Source organism: Mauremys reevesii, linkage group 6 (assembly GCF_016161935.1).
Source record: "Mauremys reevesii isolate NIE-2019 linkage group 6, ASM1616193v1, whole genome shotgun sequence".
Classification (NCBI taxonomy): domain Eukaryota; kingdom Metazoa; phylum Chordata; order Testudines; family Geoemydidae; genus Mauremys; species Mauremys reevesii.
Window position 1 is genome coordinate 47097239 of NC_052628.1, and position 21319 is coordinate 47118557.

Consider the following 21319-nt stretch of genomic DNA (forward strand, 5'->3'; position numbering starts at 1 on the left):
GTCTGCCAGGCTATGAAAAACAAATAATGGACATGCATGCCCAAAATGACTCAAAAACCTTACAATCTGTATAGCCAGATAGTATAGTGCAAATAGACTATTTCCCAAACATAGTGAGAGAGGTGATTGATTGGCATAAAACAAATATTTTTAAAGGCACAGTGAAACAACAGAGATGTGGCTCAAGTAATGAAAACCTATCTGCTTTTCCGTTTGACTGGAGATGACCTGTCTCTCATTCTTAGCATCATTTTCACAGGTGAGACAAATGCAGATGTGCTGCTTTGGGAAACTCAGACTATGGAGATAGCTCTGAGAGCCTGAGAAATAACTTGAAAGCTTAAGCATCAATCCTGAAGTGAGTCAGGTATGTGCTAAAAACAGATCCAGCGAAACTAACATGGAATACAGTATTGTGTTATATAACCCAAGAAACCAAATATTATTTAATTGCATACAACTGTAAATGAAAACCACGTGTTTCTATTAGAGCTGTTTTACTGTGTCGTGTTAAACTGTTCAAATCCTTCAGAAAATAAAATTTTTCAGCGGAGTGGCTTATGCATGTAACTGATGAAAAATTATTAGAGGCTCTTCTTCTGCATAAAAAAGTGTTAAGTGACATGTTAAGTGACATGTCAAGAATGCCACCTGTTAAATCTAAATCACAGTGAATCAAGTGAATGTAAAAAGAAAAAAGTTACCAATGGAGAACCAGCCTTGTGACAAATTACATAGAAAATCATAAAGGATCTGACACATTAGAGTCCTTCCATTGACTTCAATGAGTTTTGGATCAAGCTCTAGAAGAGCTGCCAAATCATCAGTTCCACTTTACAAGATAATGCTGATGAGAAATGTTTCTTGCTGGAAAGAAGAAGTTTTATCCTGCAGCCCTTAATCAGCACATGAAGGTAATTTCCCAGGGAGAAGTGAAAAGACAGCAAACCTCTCAACAGTATCATGTTCATGCAGGGAGAAAAACCTGATCCTGTCCACTTCCTGATTTCAAATCATCCCAGATCATGTTCATGAGCAACTGTTTACATGTTTCCAATTCCAATGCCATTAACAGCAAACAGAAAAAGGGAAGAGAAATAAACTAGCTAAGGTGACCACCTGTCCTGTATCTTAAAGATATCCATAATTTAGCAAGACACTTAGGTTCAATTCATGAAAACAGAGCACTTCAACAAAGCACTTAAGCACCTGGTTAAATTTAAGCTGTTGCTCAAGTCCTATAGACCTTCCTGTAGACAAAGGAGGGTGTGTGTGTGAGAGAGAGGGAGAGAGTGAAAGGGCGGTTGGTACTAAAAGAAGAGATTTATTAAAGCTCCAGAAAGTTTACATTTCTCAACCCTGCCCTTTCATTCCCCAAGGTCTCCCATTTTATGACTCCCTAATGCATCTCTACGTCCAACGTTTTTTGAGGAGTTTCCTACCCCCACCCTCACTTCTGCCTGATGTTAGCACAATTTCTCTCTCTCACACACCCCTGCCAAGTGTAGGAAAAAATGCTTTTGTTCTACATTAAACATCTCTCTTCTAGATTCAGTCCACATGGTGCAGGCTTACACCACAAGTGTTTTAGGGAGAAATGGGACTCACTCAGCAATAAGGCTGCCACAGCCCATTTTCCATATTCATGTGCTTGCATGTGTGGTTACTTCAGCAAGGAGAGCATAGACGGAAAGTGCATCCTGCTGTACCTTCCACACATATGAAATAATGTGACATCAGGGGTGAAAAAGAGATAGTTGGCATAAAAGGAAAGGGAATTAGCCTGGCAGCAGCAAGAAGATCTGAGATACCAGAAAGAGGACTGGGAAACTGGAGCTACAGTTGCTCCTTGTCCTCTCCAGTGAGTGGCGTATCTGAAGCCCACACAGTGGCATATCTGAAGCCCACACCATCATTTTTTCACAGCTTTGTGCTCTAAGTGGACGAGAAAGAGCAATGGTTTGATAATCTGGCATTTGGGTACCAAACAGTGAGATGAGCTGCTTCCACATTAGCTAGGTGCAAATTGCACCTGTGTCTGTTTGTACATTAAGGGAGATGATTGGGGAGGTGGGGGAGAAATACTGAACACATGACATATACGAAGTTACAGCTAGAGAGGGGTCTGACGTGGCACATCGGATGAGACCATCCTCAGACTTTAGGGAAGTTCAGATCTGGATCTAAATTTGAACTTTGCACCTCAGACCTATCTCTGCTTACTACATCTCCCTCAAGCATGCAGCAGAAATGAAGGAAATAGTACGCCTAAAAGAGCGTGAGGAATTGTGAAAACAGCCAAGTATTGAGCAAGACATGCAGTGAGAAATAATACTAAACATCAAATCCTGAAATTATGCTCATTAGTTAAGCATTGAAAATGTGTTGGACCTTCCTTTATTATTTCCATTTTTGTTCGAATTGTGGTCTTTACAGAAGAAGTGGGGCTTTAGGAGAGATCTGAATGAAGAGAGGCACACAGGGAGTGGGAGGTTATGCCATGCATAGGAGGCAGCATGAAGGTAGGAATGGGAGAAGGAAATGAAGAGGTCATTGTCGCTGAAGCAAAGGAGGAGTGGGAAATGTGAGGCGAGATCAGATACATAGGCTCAGGCAGAGCTTTGCAAATTCATTCACATTAATTAAATGAAAGCTTGTAGCCAATGGTAATACACAAATTCACGTTTGTCTGAATACTCTTAATACTTTCACTGATTCAAATTGTACTCAGCAAAATATTTTGCTAATATTCTGTAGGGAACAATTCTACATTGGCCTGAATGACCAAATGGGTTTTTTAAAGGTGTAATTTCTAATCAGTCAAATCCTAAGGTCGATAGAAGATTTGCCCAAACAAGGAATGATTAAAAACTAGTAAGGACTTCAGGGTTTGGCCCAAACAAAACAAAACTTAGGGCAAGTTAGGGGCTCATGAAACCTACTGAGTCAGCAATAACTGGGTCATTAAAATGACTGCTTGCAAATGTCCACTATTGAAAAGCAGATGTTTGCATAGTGAGATCTGAGAAGCTTTCACTTGCTCAGCTGGAGTGAAGGAGAATAGTAGTATTTTATTTGTCAGTTGACCCTCTTCATAATGTACCCCAAACAAAGTAATCAAATAATAAAGAAATGCAGTTACAATTAATTCTTTCCTCCCAAATCCCAGCAACAGTATTTCAACCCCCCGGGGACAGCAGGAATGAATTGACATGGTACATTCAGCTATGTTTTTGAATCAGATGTGGTTGTTTAAACACACAGTTCCTATTAGTGCTAACAGGAGCTGTGCCCAAATCTACCACCTTTATATTTTCCATACTAGCCTCCATTTCATGCTTGTTTCCAGATCTTCAACCCAAGCTCCACTCGAACATCAAACTAGTATGGGTTTCCTATCTTAAAGAGTTTTTATCTTAAAGCGTTTTTAATTTTTCAGTTCTCATTCATTCTGGTCTCATTTCTATTTTTATCATCTCTGCTCAGTAGTAGAAGAAAAGGTATAGTTATAGTCTAAGCTGGAGCTACTTAGACCATTCGCATTTATACTGGTGTCCTTCTGCCTCTCCAAATAATTGGTGATGGCTTCCATATATGGAGTTTTGCCATTGACTTCAATAGGATCAGGATCTCACCCATGGGACTCTAAAGATATATACGCTGGTACAATATGTTGCATGATATATGTACAAGTTTGGTTTTTTTCTTCTGGGGAAATATTATGCCTGGAAATGAGAAAATAAGAGGTGATTCATTTTCTGTGTTAAAAACTCTCTTCCTCTTTCAAGGAAGTTCATTCAATAACAACATTACTTATAAATAGCGGTACAGAAGCTTTGTTGGGGAAAAACCTCAACAGCTTTCCCAACTCACTGTAGAGATGCTTTATTTGGTTCTATTTTGTATCTAATACATCATATTCCAATATATTCATGTATAGAAATTAAAAACAGAAATTAAGGAGACATACGCTTGTATTCCATTGGTGATGGGCAGACTATTTGGGTAAATAAGAATCCCTTGAAACTCTCTACCTATTTCTAGACTCTAACTGAAATGGAACCTTTTTTAAGCTATGAAGTGCCTTGATATATGTTTTTTAAAACTTCCAGGTGCCAAGATAGCATGAGAAGTTCTGTCCTGGTGAGATTTCCAGACTGTGTTTTCAGACTCAAGAACCTTAGATAGCTCAGATAAATACTCAGGCTTTTAGATGTTTGTCCAGACTTAAACCAAACTAATTTCTAAAGCTTATTGATCACTATTATGCATAGAACACAAATATTTAGGTGAAGAGTGAGGAAAGGAGATATGCTGTGATTATGTGCTGAAAATGATAGACATCTATGAAATAATTAAGATGAGGGTGATAAAAATTTCTTTAAGCTGCTGAGAGTAAAAGAGGGATCTTCTAAAGAGAAATAAAGTAAAGTAATGAGGAAATATGCTCTTTAAAGGTACTGTAACATGATGTCTTCTAGCACAGTTATTTAAAGCAGAAGGCACTACACCTTACGTCTGTGAAGGAATTAATCCTTAAATCTGTTATCAAGTCTGAAGTCCCTTCTATAATTTGGTCATCCATTGAAAGGTTTAGCAATCTTTTATGGAGTGAGATTATGACCAAGGGCAGATCATGCTCCCATTGAGTTAATGGGAGTTTTGCCATTGACTTCAGAGGCAGTAGGAGCAGGCCCCAGGTTTGTCGCTTGTCTTGAACAACAACAATGTTTGATTTCTATAGTATAAGACTTGACAGAACTATAATAATGAGCCAGAAATGACAAGATGATCCATAGCAAAAGTTAGATTGCAAATTTATACAGTCAGGGGTGTGTCTCCCCCTATGTTGTACAGAGTCGAAGAGTCACAGAGCCTGATTTGGGGCCTTATTTTATTATTTATGAAAAGTGGTACTGCAGGCATATTCTATTTGATTTTCTTTTATTCTCCCTCTCATCTCAGGTCCTTCATTCACCTCAGTCTGACTGCACCCAACCTCTGTGTTAATGGTGGTTCTTGAATAATTGAACTCCCTCTTTCCCAGGTATACCTGATCCAATGATTTATATGGTAATCCATTATAGGATAATATGACATAAGCTTTTTGTGAAAGTGACTAATGCTTTTGTTGAGCAATAAAAGGATTCCTCTCCAGTAATACTCCTTTTACCTCAAGGAAAAGATTCTCAAACACTCTGCCACTACTTCAGTCTCAGGATGGTTTGAAATCCTCAGACACCAATGAAGATAATAAAAGCTGAGAGAAGCAGGCAACATAGAGACAACAGAGCAATGAGCACCTACCAAGGCACTTACTCATTGTAATTTCTATAGATTCTTGACAGCATTACAATAATGACAACAGGGCCTAATTTGCTACTTGCCTGGCACTTGTCTAACATTTTACGTACTTTGCACAGATGTAAATGACTATACAAGGAGCAGGACAATGGAAAGTTGGGCCCACAATGTTTAGGGAAGACTTATATTTTGAGACCTAGGTGGTCAAATTAATTTTTTTTTTAATTTTTCAAATTAAAATTACATACATTTAGAGTAACTTAAAATGAGTTCAAATTTGCCTGACATTTACCCCCTGAAAATGTGGGGAGAGGGAGTCATCTAAGTCCCTCTTGAGTCTCAAAGGATTTCCCATTTTTATAAACCAAACCATTGTGTGTTCCCAAAAGAGGGACTGGATTTGGGTGGGAGTTCAGCTCTAGGTGATGATAGCCCCTATAATCCCTGTCTTAAAGAGTTTTTTCAGGCTAGAACATTAGATTCTGCTATTACTATTCTGTTTTTACTAAATATAAGTCTAGAGGCCCCAGGACTTGTTCCTCCTTCATGCACTGAGGCATTCCCATTAGTTCTACTACCATCATTGAGGATTCTTATCCTAAAAGTTTGTCTGTTTTATCTGCCGGGTGTCTGAAAAGTAGCATCACCTAGCCTTTGCCTCAGAGATCTCCCCGGAACTCCTCAGATTTTGCTCCTGTATATTCTAAAAAGATTTAACTTATCTGCTTGCGACCAAGTCTTTTAGATGTCTTCTGCTCTCCACACCCTATCTAGGCCATGTAGAGGTTCTTCCATCTATTTTTACAAGCAAGTTTCTCCAAACTGGAGCTTCCGGATAAAGAAACTGGAGCTTCTTTAGCACTGTTTGACCATCTCCATGCCTCCCAAGAATGGGGTTATTAATAGCTATCAACAAATTAACTTGCCTCAGCATGTAATAGGTGGCAAAGCAAAAATGTGTCTGGTTCTTTCTTTTAACTTCATCCTGGACAGACAGCAATACACCAAAAAAGCATGTACCATTGTAAGGTCAATATGAAATCCCAGTGATCTAATTTAAATAGACCAAATTCTGAAATCCTTGATATTTTACTATATCTTTATTCAGGCGAAACGCCCATTGGAGTCAATAGCATAAAATCTGCATGTGGATTTCAGGATTTTGCCTGATGACTTTATTGCATGAAAAGGCAGTGAAATGTTGCCAAAGTAGAGCTGGCAAACTCAGATTGTCAGCTGCTTTGGAAAGCTGAAGGGGTAGTTGATATTATTCTAAGTTAAATATGTTTTCTTTGTTTAAACGCTGCCATACTTACCTGACAATCTTCAGGTAAAAAAACAATATATACATTGCCCACATGAATTCCATTCAACATTTTAGCTTTTTTTCTTTTTTAAAAACAGAAGAACCCTTCACTCCCTAACCACACATACAATGTTTATCTCCACCTTTTGGGAACCAGGAAATCCAGTGTGGAAGCTGATGGTACACAGTGTTCTGAACTCACTTTGCCATTGTTTTCTCCACAGCAGCATGAGTTAATGATATAAAGAAGTTCAAACTTCAAACATTTTGGCTTTGAATTTTTATGTCACAACGATACTGCAATATATGCCTTCTTGTTTGTATTGTTGTATCCTTTAGTTACAGAGTTAAACTCTAGTGCCTGTGCACGCACGTTCAAGGAGAGGATTTGGCCCACAAGTGGGTTGGCTGAATTACACAGCAATATTACAATATATGCTGAACAATGTATCCAAGTACAGTACCATTAGATCATAAAGCTAATGTTTGATCCGAGCTTGATTTAAAGCATTAATTTCAAAGCTTCTCATTTTCCACTAACAGACAGATTTTGTAAACTGGTATCTTATTTGGTCATGAGACTATTTTATAAATGCTTAATTTAAAAAAAATATATAAACTACACAATAAAATACAGGCCTTAGGAGAACATGAGAAAAAATAAAGGAATTTCTTTATTATTATTTTTGAAGGAAGGCAGACAATGCAGAAGGAATTAAATGCGATGAAAAATGAGGATGTATGTTTCAATGTTGACAAAACACACACATCACACTGCCTGAAGCCAATGGACCCCGATGTGAAGTCTCACAGAACTGCACCACTCAGTGAAGAATTCAGGGCACAGCTTGCACAGTTCCAGTATGGTCCTTCCCTAGGGGATATAGAAACCTTTCACGGATCCTTTGAAGGAGGGTCCCGGAAACGCAAAAGCATGCCCACAAAAATGCCTCACACTATCCCCACAGGAGATCCTACGTCACCATCACACGGATCTGAAAACAACAACGTATGCTCCCCCAGTCTTTCTTTGATGTACCAACAACCCACACAGCCCAAATACAACTCCCAAATGATTGATCTATGTAACATTGGCTTTCAGTTCTACAGAAATCTGGAGCACTTTGGAGCTAAGCCCATTAAACAAGAACCAATAAAGCCCAACATGATGTGGCCCAACACTCCTGCATTTGTGCAGACTCCTTACTCTTATTACCCAAAAGTCCACCCTGGCCTGATGTTTCCTTTTATTATGCCCCCAAACTTCCATTTCAGGAATTCCTTCCAACTGAAAAGACCCCCGGAGCCAGGATTCAGGAGGACTGAACCGAGGGAAAGTGGTGACAATAAACAGAAGGTGGAAAGAGTAGATGTCAACCTCCAGATTGACGACAGCTATTATGTTGATGTAGGGGGAGAACAAAAACGATGGCAATGCCCAATGTGTGAAAAGTCCTACACTTCCAAGTACAACCTGGTCACCCACATCTTGGGACATAGTGGCATCAAACCTCATGCTTGCACTCGGTGTGGCAAGCTTTTCAAGCAGTTGAGTCACTTGCACACTCATATGTTGACACACCAGGGCACTCGACCACATAAGTGCCAGGTCTGTCACAAGGCTTTCACCCAAACCAGTCACCTGAAGAGACATATGATGCAACACAGTGACATCAAGCCCTACAACTGTAGGATCTGTGGCAGAGGTTTTGCCTATCCAAGTGAGCTGAAAGCCCATGAGTCCAAGCATGAGAGTGGCCGAGAGAACATTTGTGTGGAGTGTGGTCTTGACTTTCCAACCCTGGCCCAGCTGAAGAGACATTTAACAACCCATCGAGGTCCTATACAATACAATTGCACAGAATGTGATAAAACTTTCCAGTACCCAAGCCAGCTGCAAAATCACATGATGAAGCACAAAGACATACGTCCATACATCTGTACTGAATGTGGCATGGAGTTTGTGCAGCCCCACCATCTCAAGCAACACTCTTTAACCCACAAGGTAAGACACTAATGATTAAATTTGCCCCAGCTCTGAAGGCCAGCACAAGGATTATGCACCATTAAGGTCCCATTTAAGTCCCCAAAAGAACTGACATGGTATACAGGCCCTTGTAGAGGCCCTTTGTATGGATCTGAATTTTATGCAAAGAGAACCAAAACAGTATGGCCAATAACAGTAACTGGCTCTAGTCTTAACAAAAGCAATGCAAGAAAAAGACCATAACCAGGAGTTCAATCAAGTTGCTTGTATTGCTTTCCAAATTTCAATTAACATCCTCTGCTCCAGTTTGGTTTTTGAAAACCATAGTTTTGTATAACGATCTTTAGCAGTGAAACTGCTACAGAACTTTTTTTATACCTGTGCATAGGCAAGTATATTACTGCTTGGCAGATTTTGTATAAGCAGCTTCTGCACTATATTTAGAAAAACCAAACCAACCTCAATCATGTTATGTAGAAATAATCCAGAGTACAAGTGACTAGAGCTGGGCAAAAAAGGACCTGATCCAAAGTCCATTGACATCAATGGGAGTCTTTGCACTGGCGTCAATAGGTTTTGGATTAGGTATATAATTTGGAATGAATAACTGAAGAATGTTTTAAAACAGAAAAGAGTTTTCAACGTGATGTGTAACAACTGAAATCAGAATTATCCCAACATCACAAACATATTGTAAAGATCAATTTTAATCTAACAATCAAAATGCATTTTAATAGACTAGTGCTGATAAACTAATGAACACATCCATATGTTTTATGAAGAATTGCTTTCAGATTTGTGTTTTTTCCCCCAGGGGTCTACTTTGGGTTAATGTTTAAATTTAAACATTAAGAACAGAGAAAATTGCAAAATTTAAGCATTATAAGCTAATTTTTTAAAGAATAATCTCTATTTTCACTTCTGGTTTTCTTCCCAATTCCCCTGCTGTCGCTTCTGTAGAATCAACCCTTCTTTGGATTTACTCAATAATTTTAAACTTATCTAAAAGTCTAATAAAAACTTGCAATTAAAAAATGCAACACCCTCTTGCCCAAGAAAGAGCCTCTACTTTTCACCCACAATTAGTCAGGTGTGGTCAGTTGTGAGCACAATTTAAGTACTTAGCTGTCTAGCTGCCTGAGTGCAGCCTCAGATCAGGTAGTTGGGTATCTCAAAGCTATCATTCGTATCCACAGTTAATGTCTTATGCCTAGGGAGGGTCAATAATCCCCATGAAATGCCCAGTGCCACTAATATTATTGCTTAATTGCATGACTCTTTGCCTCTTACAAAAATTGAGCAGGTATTATTTTTCCATATTTTTCTTCAAAATAGAGGCAGGCTCTTTCTTTGTTACATAGGGCTTGATCCAACACCCACTGAAGTCAAAGTCTTACCATTGACTTCAGCAGGGATTATCCCAGGCTCAATGTTATCAGATGTAGGCAAATTATTTTATGTCTCACTTAATAAGTTTATACATGTTTGACATGCTATTGGTATACATGCAATTGGTAGTTAAGCTATACAGTGGGGTAGACGAATATTGCCATTGGTTTGTCATTTGGGTGTCCTAGTGATATTAATACAAGGTAAAATTTTCAAAAGCAAGCGACAGGCCACGACAACCTATTTTCTAAAAGGAGTTAGATCAGGGGTTCTCAGACTGGGGGTCGGGACCCCTCATGGGGTCGCAAGGATATTACTTGGAGGGTTGTGAGCTGTCAGCCTCCACCCCAAACCCCGCTTTGTCTCCAGCATTTATAATGGCATTAATTATATTTTAAAAGTGTTTTTAATTTATAAGGGGGGGGTCACACTAAGAGGCTCGCTATGTGAAAGGCGTCACCAGCAGAAAAATTTGAGAACCACTGAGTTAGATACTTCTGAAAATTTTCCCCACAGTGTTGTATAATCATTTCTCACCACTAATAAAATCACATGATGCTCTTGTAGCCTACAGGATGGTCTTGTGCCTAAGGCACAGAACAGAAATCAGGAGACCCGGGTTCAGTTTAATGGCTCTGCCACAGACTTCCTGTGGGACCTTGGGAAAGTGATTTCACTTCCCCATGCTTTGGTTTTCCCCCATGTGTGAAATGGAGAACATGCTCCCCTACATTAATGTTCATAAAGTGCTCTGTGATCCTTGGATGAAAGCACCAAAGAAGTGCAAAAGATTAGCTAAACAGAGTTTGAAAGCTGAGGCAGAATAACCTGATATGACTGCTCTGTAAAACTTATTGAGGGAAGTGACACTTATTGTTCCTCAGTGCTATTTATACTGTTTTGTGGTATAGACATTTTATGGTTTCTTTTTCCACCTTTTAGAATCTTACAGAAATTGACCAGAAGAAAAAAGTATCCAAATATCTACCACTTCAGCAGGGTGATATTAACAAGAATTTAATGTATTCATTGCTTCACTAGCACAGCTTGAATATATATTCATATAACGGCTTTGAAAATAAATGACTGAAACAGGCACACCTATTCAATTTTCTGACTCTCTGTTTCCATAAGGGTGTGAAAGAGCACAAATGTGGGATCTGTGGCCGGGAGTTTACTCTGCTAGCCAACATGAAGAGACATGTGTTGATCCACACCAATATCCGAGCCTACCAGTGTCACCTGTGCTTCAAAAGCTTTGTGCAGAAACAGACTCTGAAGGCACACATGATTGTTCACTCTGATGTCAAGCCCTTTAAATGCAAGGTAAGCATTTCTCATGAGTTTGCAGAGGTACATCATCAGTGAATGCTCCTGAGATTTCATTATGTGTGGCCGGATGCAGTTGGAAAAGCAATGCCTAAAAGAATATTACATCTTTTTTCAAATTCACTTTTCAAAATAATTGTTTGGTTTCTTTTCTTAAGCCAAGTAGTTTCAGGGCAGGAATAACATCCAAAAAAAGGGGCAGGAGAACTTCCAGATTATTTTTCATTCCCCCCAACACACACACACACACACACCCTTAAATATTATCCATATTCTCAATCTTGAAATTGTAGTTTTGACTTAGTGAGTACTGAATGTAGTTGCTAGTCTGATAATAATAAAAATACCTGACATTTATCTGGCATATTTCATTCTAAAGGAAGACAAAGTGCTCAACAACCTGATGCACCTATTAAACACACAGATCAAGGCATTGACCCTGGGAGTCACAGAAATGTACCAACATTAACAGTGCACCATAATTCTACACCATAGCTGGTGCAGGACACAAAGTACATCATAGCAAAACAGAACTACAGATAGATTTTGAATAGGCCAAATGTAATTGCCCCAAACTGAAATTTGGCCAGGACATTAGTATCCTAACAAAACAGACTTCTGAAAAATACTTGTTTGCCAATTTGTGGTGTCAACCAAATAACATAGGATCATCTTAGGCAGGATTGCTACTTCCATCAAGACAGCACACAGGAAATTAAAGGGATGTAAGCCACACCTAGATCTGAACTTCCCCTAAGTTTGGAGGCATTTAGATTTGTGGTTCTGGTTTACACCCACCTCTAATTCATAGGGAAGACATTCAAGTTTCTTTTCCTGCTTAAGGCTGGCCTGTACAATCATCCTTTTAGATTCTTTTATGTATTACTTCTTTTAACTGACCACATGGCTTAGTAATATAGCTTTATCTTAAAATGCCCAAACTTGCATGTTTCATTCTCACTTGGGTAACTATTAAGCACACAGTAACTGAGTGCAGCATAAATGCATAGTTTCTGCATAAACACTTGGAGATTGATCTGGGTGCAATCTCTGTAAATTCTTCATTCAACAGTCTGGAACTAGATTGGTTCTTAAGGGAAACCAAGAGTAGAGCTAATCAAAAAAATTTAAATTAAATAGTTTTCTGTTGGAAACTGCAATTTTGTCAAAATCAAAATGTTTAATAGGCATATAATAATTTCAATTAAAATGTTAAATGGGAAAAAGTCTAAACAAATTGTTTAAACTTTCTTGTTTTGTTTCAATAATGTTGAAACATTTTGTTTTGACTTTATCATTTCAATTCTGCTTGTTCATATTTTTATATATTATTTCATTTTATTATAGTGATATTTAACATTATAGCATATTGTATTTAATGTTATATTCTACTGTCCCGATATTACCAAAACAAAACGTTTTTACCTTATCAAAACAAAATGTTTTGATGGTACCAAATACATTAATTTCTAAATTTTTGATCTATGGGAAATTTCAAAACTTTCAGCCTTTCGTTCTGATTCAGAACAAACTGGAGTAGTAAGCAACATGTTTTTCAGCTAGTAGCAAAAGCTTCAGTGGAACACCTGTTTTTTTCCTATCTCCACCCAATGTCCCCTCTCAGAACAGAAACAAGTAAGTGGACCAGATTCTTCCCACAACACTGGTGTGAATCAGAAGTAATGCCTCTGAAATCAAATGGAGTTGTACTGCTATAAGTGAGGGGTATAGCAAGGCCCTAGCTTTTGGGATTTCCCTTGCCTGTCTGGCAGAATCCCCAAAGGAAACTTGGATTAGTCAAGCTCTTTTGGATGGTATTCAGAGGGTTAAGGCAATGACCAGATAGCAGCCTTTTGGCACCAAGCTCCTCCTCAGCAGAAGGAAGGATATAGCTGCATGAACTGCGTGCTTAACAATGGCTCATATGTCCCTAGGGAACCGCCTGCAAATAGATTTCATCTTGCTTTCTCTTGTACTTTTCAAAGTTTCCTGTTTTCTCACGGTCCTTTTGGACAGTTTACAGTCTTTCTCCCTCTCCCTCTCTCTCTCTCTCTGTGAGGAAAGGAACACCCTTCTTATGAAGAAAAAAAATAGAAGAAGAATGTAAGGGAAGGACAGCACAGCAGTGGCCTTTCTATCTCACTGCAGGCTGCAATTTTCATGGCTTTTTTCTCATAGCAAAAGAAAACACAAGGTTTTCCTATATGTCTAATCACAGCCACGCACAGACTATCTGGTGCTAGGGAGTAGAAAATAGCTGTGCCTTGTGTTTCCTCACCCAGCTGCAGCTTGTAATCTCATTTGGCTCATTCTCTGAAGGGTGAAGATCCTTGCAGCTTTTAAAAAATAAAGTCTAGGCTTCCATATTAACAAAAAAATACTACAGTAATCTACAGCAATTGCTCCTACTGGTACACTATTGCTATAGTAAAATGTGCAGACTGCTTCTACTGAAATTAATAGGAGGTTTGCCGTTGGCACTGAAATCAATAGAATTTGGACCTTTAATATAGAACAATACGGTTTTCTCTCCAATACTGCCAAGTACACTTGGTAGCTTCCATCTTGGAGTAAGAGATTAATTCATGCTCATTCGGTCCTCGACTTCTCTTCCAGGACTGCCCACAAGGGTGCTAGTGTGTACAAGTTTCCCCATTATATCCAGGAGCATTGTTTCAAACCAGTAGCCAATGACAATGAAATCATGTTTTAAAAGCTTTTTAAAGACTCATAAAATGCTTGACAGATTCTAATAGCAAGACTTTGGAGGGTGGTGCTTTCTGCTATGGGTTACTGCATAGCATGAGCAAATGGCTCAGCTTACTCAAAGTTTTGTAATGAAGTACCTGTAAGCCAGTGGGCCAGACTCACTGGCCAGTGCATCAAACCAGCAGCTCTCTCAGCAGCTATAGGAGTTCAGTTCCTTTTTGTCAGGGATGGAGTTTTATTTCTCACAAATAAACCAGTTTAACATAAGTTCCACATGTAAACCATGTCCTTTCCCCTGACCTGGGATCTCTCACAGTAAACTGTCTGCTCCCTGTTGATCTCACTGCCTGGGAATTAAGAGCCTCTTTACTATATTCTGCTGGAGTTTTCTTCCAACAGACTGGCTTCCAGCCTTGCTAGCCGGCTCCCAGCAGGGTTCCACTCCCAGGCTGTCAGCCTGGGACTTAAGGAGAGCCTCTCTGCTCCCTTTTTCTCTCTGGCCTGCTCCCTGAACTCAAGATGTCATTTATATATCCACAGACCTGACTCTGAGTCACAATCTTCTACCATGTGACCCTGGAACTTATTCCCTTCAGTTGGGAAGGTAGGCTAAGCCTGGCAGAGAGTGGAACTGAGTCCGAAACCCCACAGAGGACCAGCTCGTCCTGTAATAGTGCCCCTCACTGCCACCCTCTCTCCCCAAAAGATATAATTTTATTTCCCTTGTTTTATTTTCCTGTAGCACCTCTCCCATGGGTTTTCTCTTGACATCACTCTTTCCCTTCCCCCCTCCCCCCCACCCCGCAATCACAGATTCAGATTCCAACTACATTCCTCAGCTCTAGTGAAAAGTGGCTTTAGGGTCAGTGGCAAATTTATCTGTATTCCATCCCTGAAACTGTGAATGATTCAGGGAAATGGAAACCCTGTCCACTTTGTCCAGAAACTAAAACCCATGTTGTGCCACATCATATGTCCTTTTCTTTCCTCCCGAGTAAAGAAGCAGAAATATGTACTACTGGCCAAAAAGGCTCTTACAGAACTTATTTTTATACCCAATACCCTATAAAGATTCCTAGATAAAATAACTACTTTAATTATTCAGACTGGTGTTTTACTTCCATTTCTTTGGTTAGTGTTTTAGATGTATAGGTATTAATATCTACCAGGCTGAGAAACAGATTAGCCATAACATGAACAATAGATGAGCTCATGCTAAAAAATATCTGTTTGGCAAAACACAGTTCATCGCTATAAAGGGTTTTTAAATTCAGAGAACCATTGATATATCATAGGCTGTTCCAGCTGCTGTCAAGAGCAGCTATTGCCCCTTCACAGACTTTACTATGCTAATCAACACTCCTTTGCCTCTCCATTCCCCTCCCAGCATATTTAGGATGCTTTTTGCAGCATTGATTTCAATAGGATTGCTCAGTGAATGTGAATGAGAGCAGAGTTTGATCCTGTAGTATTTGATCACACAGATTATGGTAAGTCAATTGCTTCAGTCACTGCCACTACAAAAGATTAGCAAAAAACTAAATTAAAAAAGCATCAGACAGCAATCTGAGGATGGAAGGGATCCAGATCATGGTGAAATCTGCATATGTTATTATTTCTGTATACAGTCTGCTGTGAATAGAGGTGGTCAAGTAGTGGGCAACTATTCAACTGACAAAACAAGATTTCACAAGCAGAAAATGAGTCAGTTGTCTATGAACAGTTTATAATTCTCGAATGTATAGGTCTGAAATGATTTGTCACAATTTCTACAAATAATCTTGACCGATAAATGATGCATAGCGTGTTCATTGCAAATATTTAATAATCAACATTTGAAATATAACCCATGAGGTATGTTACCTTTCTTGGATGCATAGTACATACAGTCCTGTTTCCTAACTGGATGAATAACTCTTAGAATCAAGTGTCCTGTGTGAATACTCACAGTTACAAACTAATAATTCATTTTCTGAGAGTATTCTGAAGTATTTAGTTAAAACTGTTTTTTTCTGTGAACACTTTTGCCAATAAACTTGCTAGCATATTTGCAAAAAGCAAAACAAGGACCAACACAGCGAAAGCAAATAATTTAAAAATGCAAGTGACTATTTTCAGATTTTTTTCCCAATATTCATTCAACTCTACCATCGTAGATTTTAAAATAATACTCAGATACCATGCAGTTTTTAATAGTCCAGTTAACTTTTCTCTGAGGAAAGTGGGGAGCAGTTATAGTGTCAAAAAAGCGGGAGGGCAAGAGAGGGAAGAGTATTCTACCCAAGATCAGCCCACAATTTTAAACTTCCCCCACAACAGCAGGTATTTTGGTAGACAACTTGACAAATTTGAATATTCCCTCAAACAATGGTATAGCAGATTTCCCAAAACTGTGTTAAATATCTAATTCTGAATTCAAATGAAACCAAAGTTTCTAGTTTAAATCTAGTGAAATGCTCTTTTAGCATTTTCTCCCTTTAGAAAGCACTATATTTAGCTAAGGAGCCCCTGGGCTCATGTAATATGAAGATGCTGATTAATCAGTTCAACTGGGAAAAGTCTTTGGCTAAAGTTTTTCCAAAAAGGAGTTCAAATGGACAGCATGCAGCAGGTTCTACAGCTGCTGGAAACATTCCTGCTTGGAGGAGACACCAATCCAAAAGAAAGAAAGAAAGTTACTTTTACATCCTTATCAGGAATTGGAAGTCCAGTAGTCCAGGTTAACAAACGCCTGTGTGTTTGAGAGCACATTTTGTTTATAGGGGAAGAGGTAATGAAAGGAGACATCTAGAAACAAAACCAAACAAAAAGCCAACATATTGTTTCATCAAAGGGAAACCTGCTGGATCAATGGCTGGTGTTGGCACTAACATGCTCCAGGGAAACCTGAGTCATTGTTGCAGCCACAAGATTGTATAAACTCCAGCTTACTCATCACAGGCATAAAATACAGAAGCTAGTACACAGAAGAGGAGAGGATCAGAGAAGAATGGAGGGGATAGGGAGGGAAGGAATTGCTTTTACTATCTTTCAGCTAAAAGCTTCTGTTATTTGAAGTCCATGGATATGGAAGCCATACACTAGTTCACTGCTTTACTGATACCTTTCACCTTTCTGATCTTTCATCAGAAGTTCTCCACGTTCCATCATGGTATGGTGTTGTTCCTGGTTAAGGTCTAGATTTAAAAAGCAGAAAGTACATGCCCTGACTGAACAGAATTTTGCACTTGTGATTTGTCTAGGCCTATAGAACTGAGCCTCTTATCCCCATTCTATGGGCTTTCTGACTCTGAAGGGGCCTTGATTTTGATTCTTACATCATTAAAAAAAAACCAAAAACAAAGTCTTTGCTTAGCTGTGTCTGAATGTGTCTGGACAAAATAAGCCCAAGCACACATTCCTATAGTGACAGTTTGTTTTTGTTCTTCGGACACAATTTGGAATGATAAAATGAAATTCCTGGCAGAAGCTGTCTGGGCTGCAGTACATTCTCATCTCAAGGGGAGATTGTATTTACCTGCTTGCCTTGTAGGTACATCTACAAAATAAATCATTTTAATTTCCATTATTCTTGACAGCTATGCGGAAAGGAATTTAACAGAATGCACAATTTAATGGGACACATGCACTTGCATTCAGACAGCAAACCATTCAAGTGTCTCTACTGTCCCAGCAAATTCACCTTGAAGGGAAACCTCACCAGACACATGAAAGTCAAACACGGGGTCATGGAAAGAGGATTTCATTCTCAAGGTAATAACTAGCAAGAAAGTTGTGCTTGCAATGTCTGAATGCACATAACAACACTGTAAAAGGCACAGTAACATAGATACAGTTGTTTCTCTGCTTTTGATACTAGAAGTTACTGAACCTCATATTGCTGGGAGATTATATTAGAGTGAGAGAGATTTATTGAACCACATCAATATCTTCTAAACATTATCCCCAGCCTGACTTGTCACTGTTCCCCAATATCCATCATCCTTGTATCTCCATCTTGTCAAGCCTAGATGGAGCAGTAGATTTTCTCTCTCACTGATAAGTTTGGGCCACGGATGGGAGAGAGTTGGTTGGGAGTCAGTCCTGATAAAACCAAGGTGATCATGATGGGTTGAAAAAACAATTGGAGGACATAGCTGAGATTATATTGACCTTCCTGATTGAGGGTGTAGTTCCATTATTATTGAGTAAAATTTGCAACTTCATTTGGTGGGATTCCCAGCTGTTTTTAGACCATGCAGTGGCCAGGAGGACTTTGTTCCAACTTCATCTGGTCAGGAGATTACAACTTTTTCCTCTCAGATTTTGACCATGCTGTCATGAGCCATATCCTTCGGAGGCTCGAAGCTGGTACAAGATATAGCAGATTTCTTGTTGCAGTATCTCACAGGGAAGCATTGGGCACCAGCGCCCCATGATCCTCACTGACTGCTTATTGGCTTCCAAAGCGTTGGTTTGACCTGTAAAGCCCCAAATAGTCTGGAATCTTCCGACCTGAGAGATAGCTGGGTCAAGCTGGGCAGAGATCAGAGGAGGAGCTCAAGCTAGAGCTCTCTCAGTTTACAGGGAAATGAGCATTCATGAGAGTTTTCTCCATTAGGGCCCACACCTTTGAAATCTACTCCCCATCTTGGTCTGAACAATCTAAATTTGTTAATCCTTGAAGAATATGCTGCAAAGCCCGTTTCTTCAAACAGGCATTTGGGCAGAATTGAGGTGGTTGGGACATGGGTTTCATTTGGGAAGCTGGGTGGCAGAGAGATTTTATTAAGTTAGATTTTCTTAATAACTGGCTTTTTTTAGCCAGGTGGAATTTGTTGGTGTGTTTTAAATAGTTGCTAGGATGCCTATAGCCTGTAATACATGATTTTAATAATGTCTTAAAATGAGACAGAAGTGGATCGTAACATGTAACGGTTTGGCTGACCTGATATTTACAGTACAGGGTTTTCTCCCCCATGTTTGTCTCTTACACTATAATGGAGTTTAATTTACTCATAACTATAAGCAGGTTATGTGCATTTCAGTGCATACAGATTCTTCACTCCCTCAGGCTTATCAGCCATGAAACAGATGAATTTATAAGAGTTGCTGCCAGGCAATAAACCCTTTCAACAAACACAACCTCTCACACAGTAACTGCTGCATGCTTTCTGTTGAAGTTGTTGCCAGGTACAGAGGAAATAGAACCAATGGGTGAAATACTGGCCCCACTGAAGTCAATGGGAGTTTTGCTATTGACTTCAATCGGACTAGGATTTCACTCAATGATTTAAAAAAATAAGATGGGCCCAAACTGCAAAGTTGGAATCCTGATTTGAGCTTCCTCACAGTCGGAGGGTTTTGGGATCTGAGGTTATAGTCTGGGCTCACTTCTGTTTTCAAACAAGCAGAAGAGAAACACACAGAGCAGACACTCAGGCAAATATCGAGACAAGACAATATGAGTATTGTTATGGAGAGAAAGAAACTAAGACAGTTCAAAAATATCATCTGATTATGATTTCCCCAGTAACTTAGCAGAAGTACTGAATAATGCATAGCAGGTTTTCAGCACCACTAAATGAGGAAGAGCAAACTAAATGGATATGTATTATTTAGAAATGATCAGGTCTACCATTTTAATAACATTGCCTTGGAAACAGAGTAGCCATAAAATGTGTTAACAGGTTTTTATACCTTTTTTCCTCCCTGCGAATGGGCAGATATTAGAACTTTGAGTGTGATGTAGACAATCAAGATCAAGGTGTAGGTAAAAATATGAAAGGGAAAAGAAGTGGGTAAATCTAGTAGCAAAAGTAGTCAACTGGAGGTCAGGACTACTGGTTTTTGTTCCTAGCTGTGTTACTGACCGACTGTGACCAGTTCAATAATCTATTGTGTGCTTCAGTTTACTCATCTGTAAAAGGGTACAATAGTGCTTTTCTACAGTAACTCTTGGGCTGCCAAGAGACAAACGTTTATTAAGTGCTTGGAGCTAATTGGGTGAAGGATACTCTGTAAGGGCCCTCAACGTTTAAATATTCTGCCATCTCACACAAATTGCATTATTTTATTTTTTTAAATCTAAGCCCAAGCCATGCTTTGACTAGAAAGGCAGTATTAAATAAACTTGTTATGTATAAATTGTAACTTTTTTTTTAAAATCACCATAAGGTTTTGGAAGAGGAAGAATTACACTGTCCCAAACAGGTGTCTTGAGAAACTTGGAACAGGAAGAGCCTTTTGACCTTTCCCAGAAAAGCCAAGGGAAAGGAATTTCATTTCATTCTGATGGTGAGAGTGCCAAGGGAAGCTCATGTCAGGAGGAAGAGGAAGACAACTGCTATGAAGCAGAGCAGTACAGTCCTGTCATGTACCATCATGAAAACAACAAGCTGTATATGCCCCGAGATCTGTCTAGCAAACCAGACTACGTGATGAAAGATTTCAAAGAGTCCTACTGTGATGAGAAGGAGGAAATGTTGAGAGAAGGAGGACTGGAGAAGGGGAAAGGAAATCAAGACAAAGAAGAGAACCAAGAAGAGAGAGGCTTTGCGAATAACAAGGAATGCCTGAGCTTTAGACCCTTTGAAAAGGCCAGACTCAGCCATTCTCTCTCTGATTACCTATACTTCAAACACAGGAAGAACAGTTTAAAAGAATTACTGGAAAGGAAAATGGAAAAACAAGCAATACTTATAGGCATCTAAATTGACAACTTCTAAGTTACACTGGGAAACTGAGAACTAGGCAGTACTGTCGTGGCTCTTAACATGAATTGTGATTGCCAAAGATTGGCAGCTTGTAAAAGTCTTTCAGGATGAACAAGGAAAATCAATACAGATCATTTTAAGGTAAAAAAATATAAAATGTTGTATTTTCTGGTGTAATTTGACTGCTTTGTTCTTCTGATGTACATCAACATTTTCATATGTATTCATTTGATATATAAGCAGACAATAGGGTTGGAACTGAAGTTTTATTTCCTTTATCTAGGACAGTGGTTCCCAAACTAGGGTTCGTGAACCCCTGGGGGTTCACAAAATGTTACAGGGGGTTCTCAGGAAAAAATTCTCTAATGGCGGACACAGCTGTCCCTAGGAACTCCGGGCACCATGAGGCCAGCAGCCTGGAGCCCCTGGACTTCCAAAAGCTAAGCAGATCAAAGCAAGCATATCACAGTCAGGAGTAGGGTGACCAGATATCCCGATTTTATAGGGACAGTCCCGATTTTGGGGGCTTTTTCTTACATAGGCACCTATTACCCCCACCCCCTGTCCTGATTTTTTATACTTGCTGTCTGGTCACCCTAC

The 21319-nt window shown here is 39.2% G+C and overlaps 2 protein-coding genes across 6 annotated transcripts in view; one reads left to right on the forward strand and one right to left on the reverse strand.

The window, feature by feature from the left end:
- The window catches only part of ZNF366 (zinc finger protein 366), a 35110-nt gene extending 13912 nt beyond the window's left edge, over positions 1-21198 (forward strand). Inside the window, exons 1-6 of one of the 4 annotated variants that reach the window (XM_039544341.1) lie at positions 308-367; positions 4966-5047; positions 7303-8615; positions 11121-11312; positions 17603-17777; positions 20181-21198. In XM_039544341.1, the coding sequence (XP_039400275.1) occupies positions 7314-8615; positions 11121-11312; positions 17603-17777; positions 20181-20716 (2205 nt within the window). In that variant the 5' untranslated portion in view covers positions 308-367; positions 4966-5047; positions 7303-7313 and the 3' untranslated portion in view covers positions 20717-21198. Of the gene's footprint in view, positions 1-307; positions 368-4965; positions 5048-7302; positions 8616-11120; positions 11313-17602; positions 17778-20180 lie in introns of those variants that run through there. The other 3 variants (XM_039544339.1, XM_039544340.1, XM_039544342.1) reach the window with 3 other exon arrangements.
- Positions 1-21319, reverse strand: part of TNPO1 (transportin 1) — a 387652-nt gene that overhangs the window by 326184 nt on the left and 40149 nt on the right. The gene's annotated exons all lie outside the window — the stretch shown is intronic.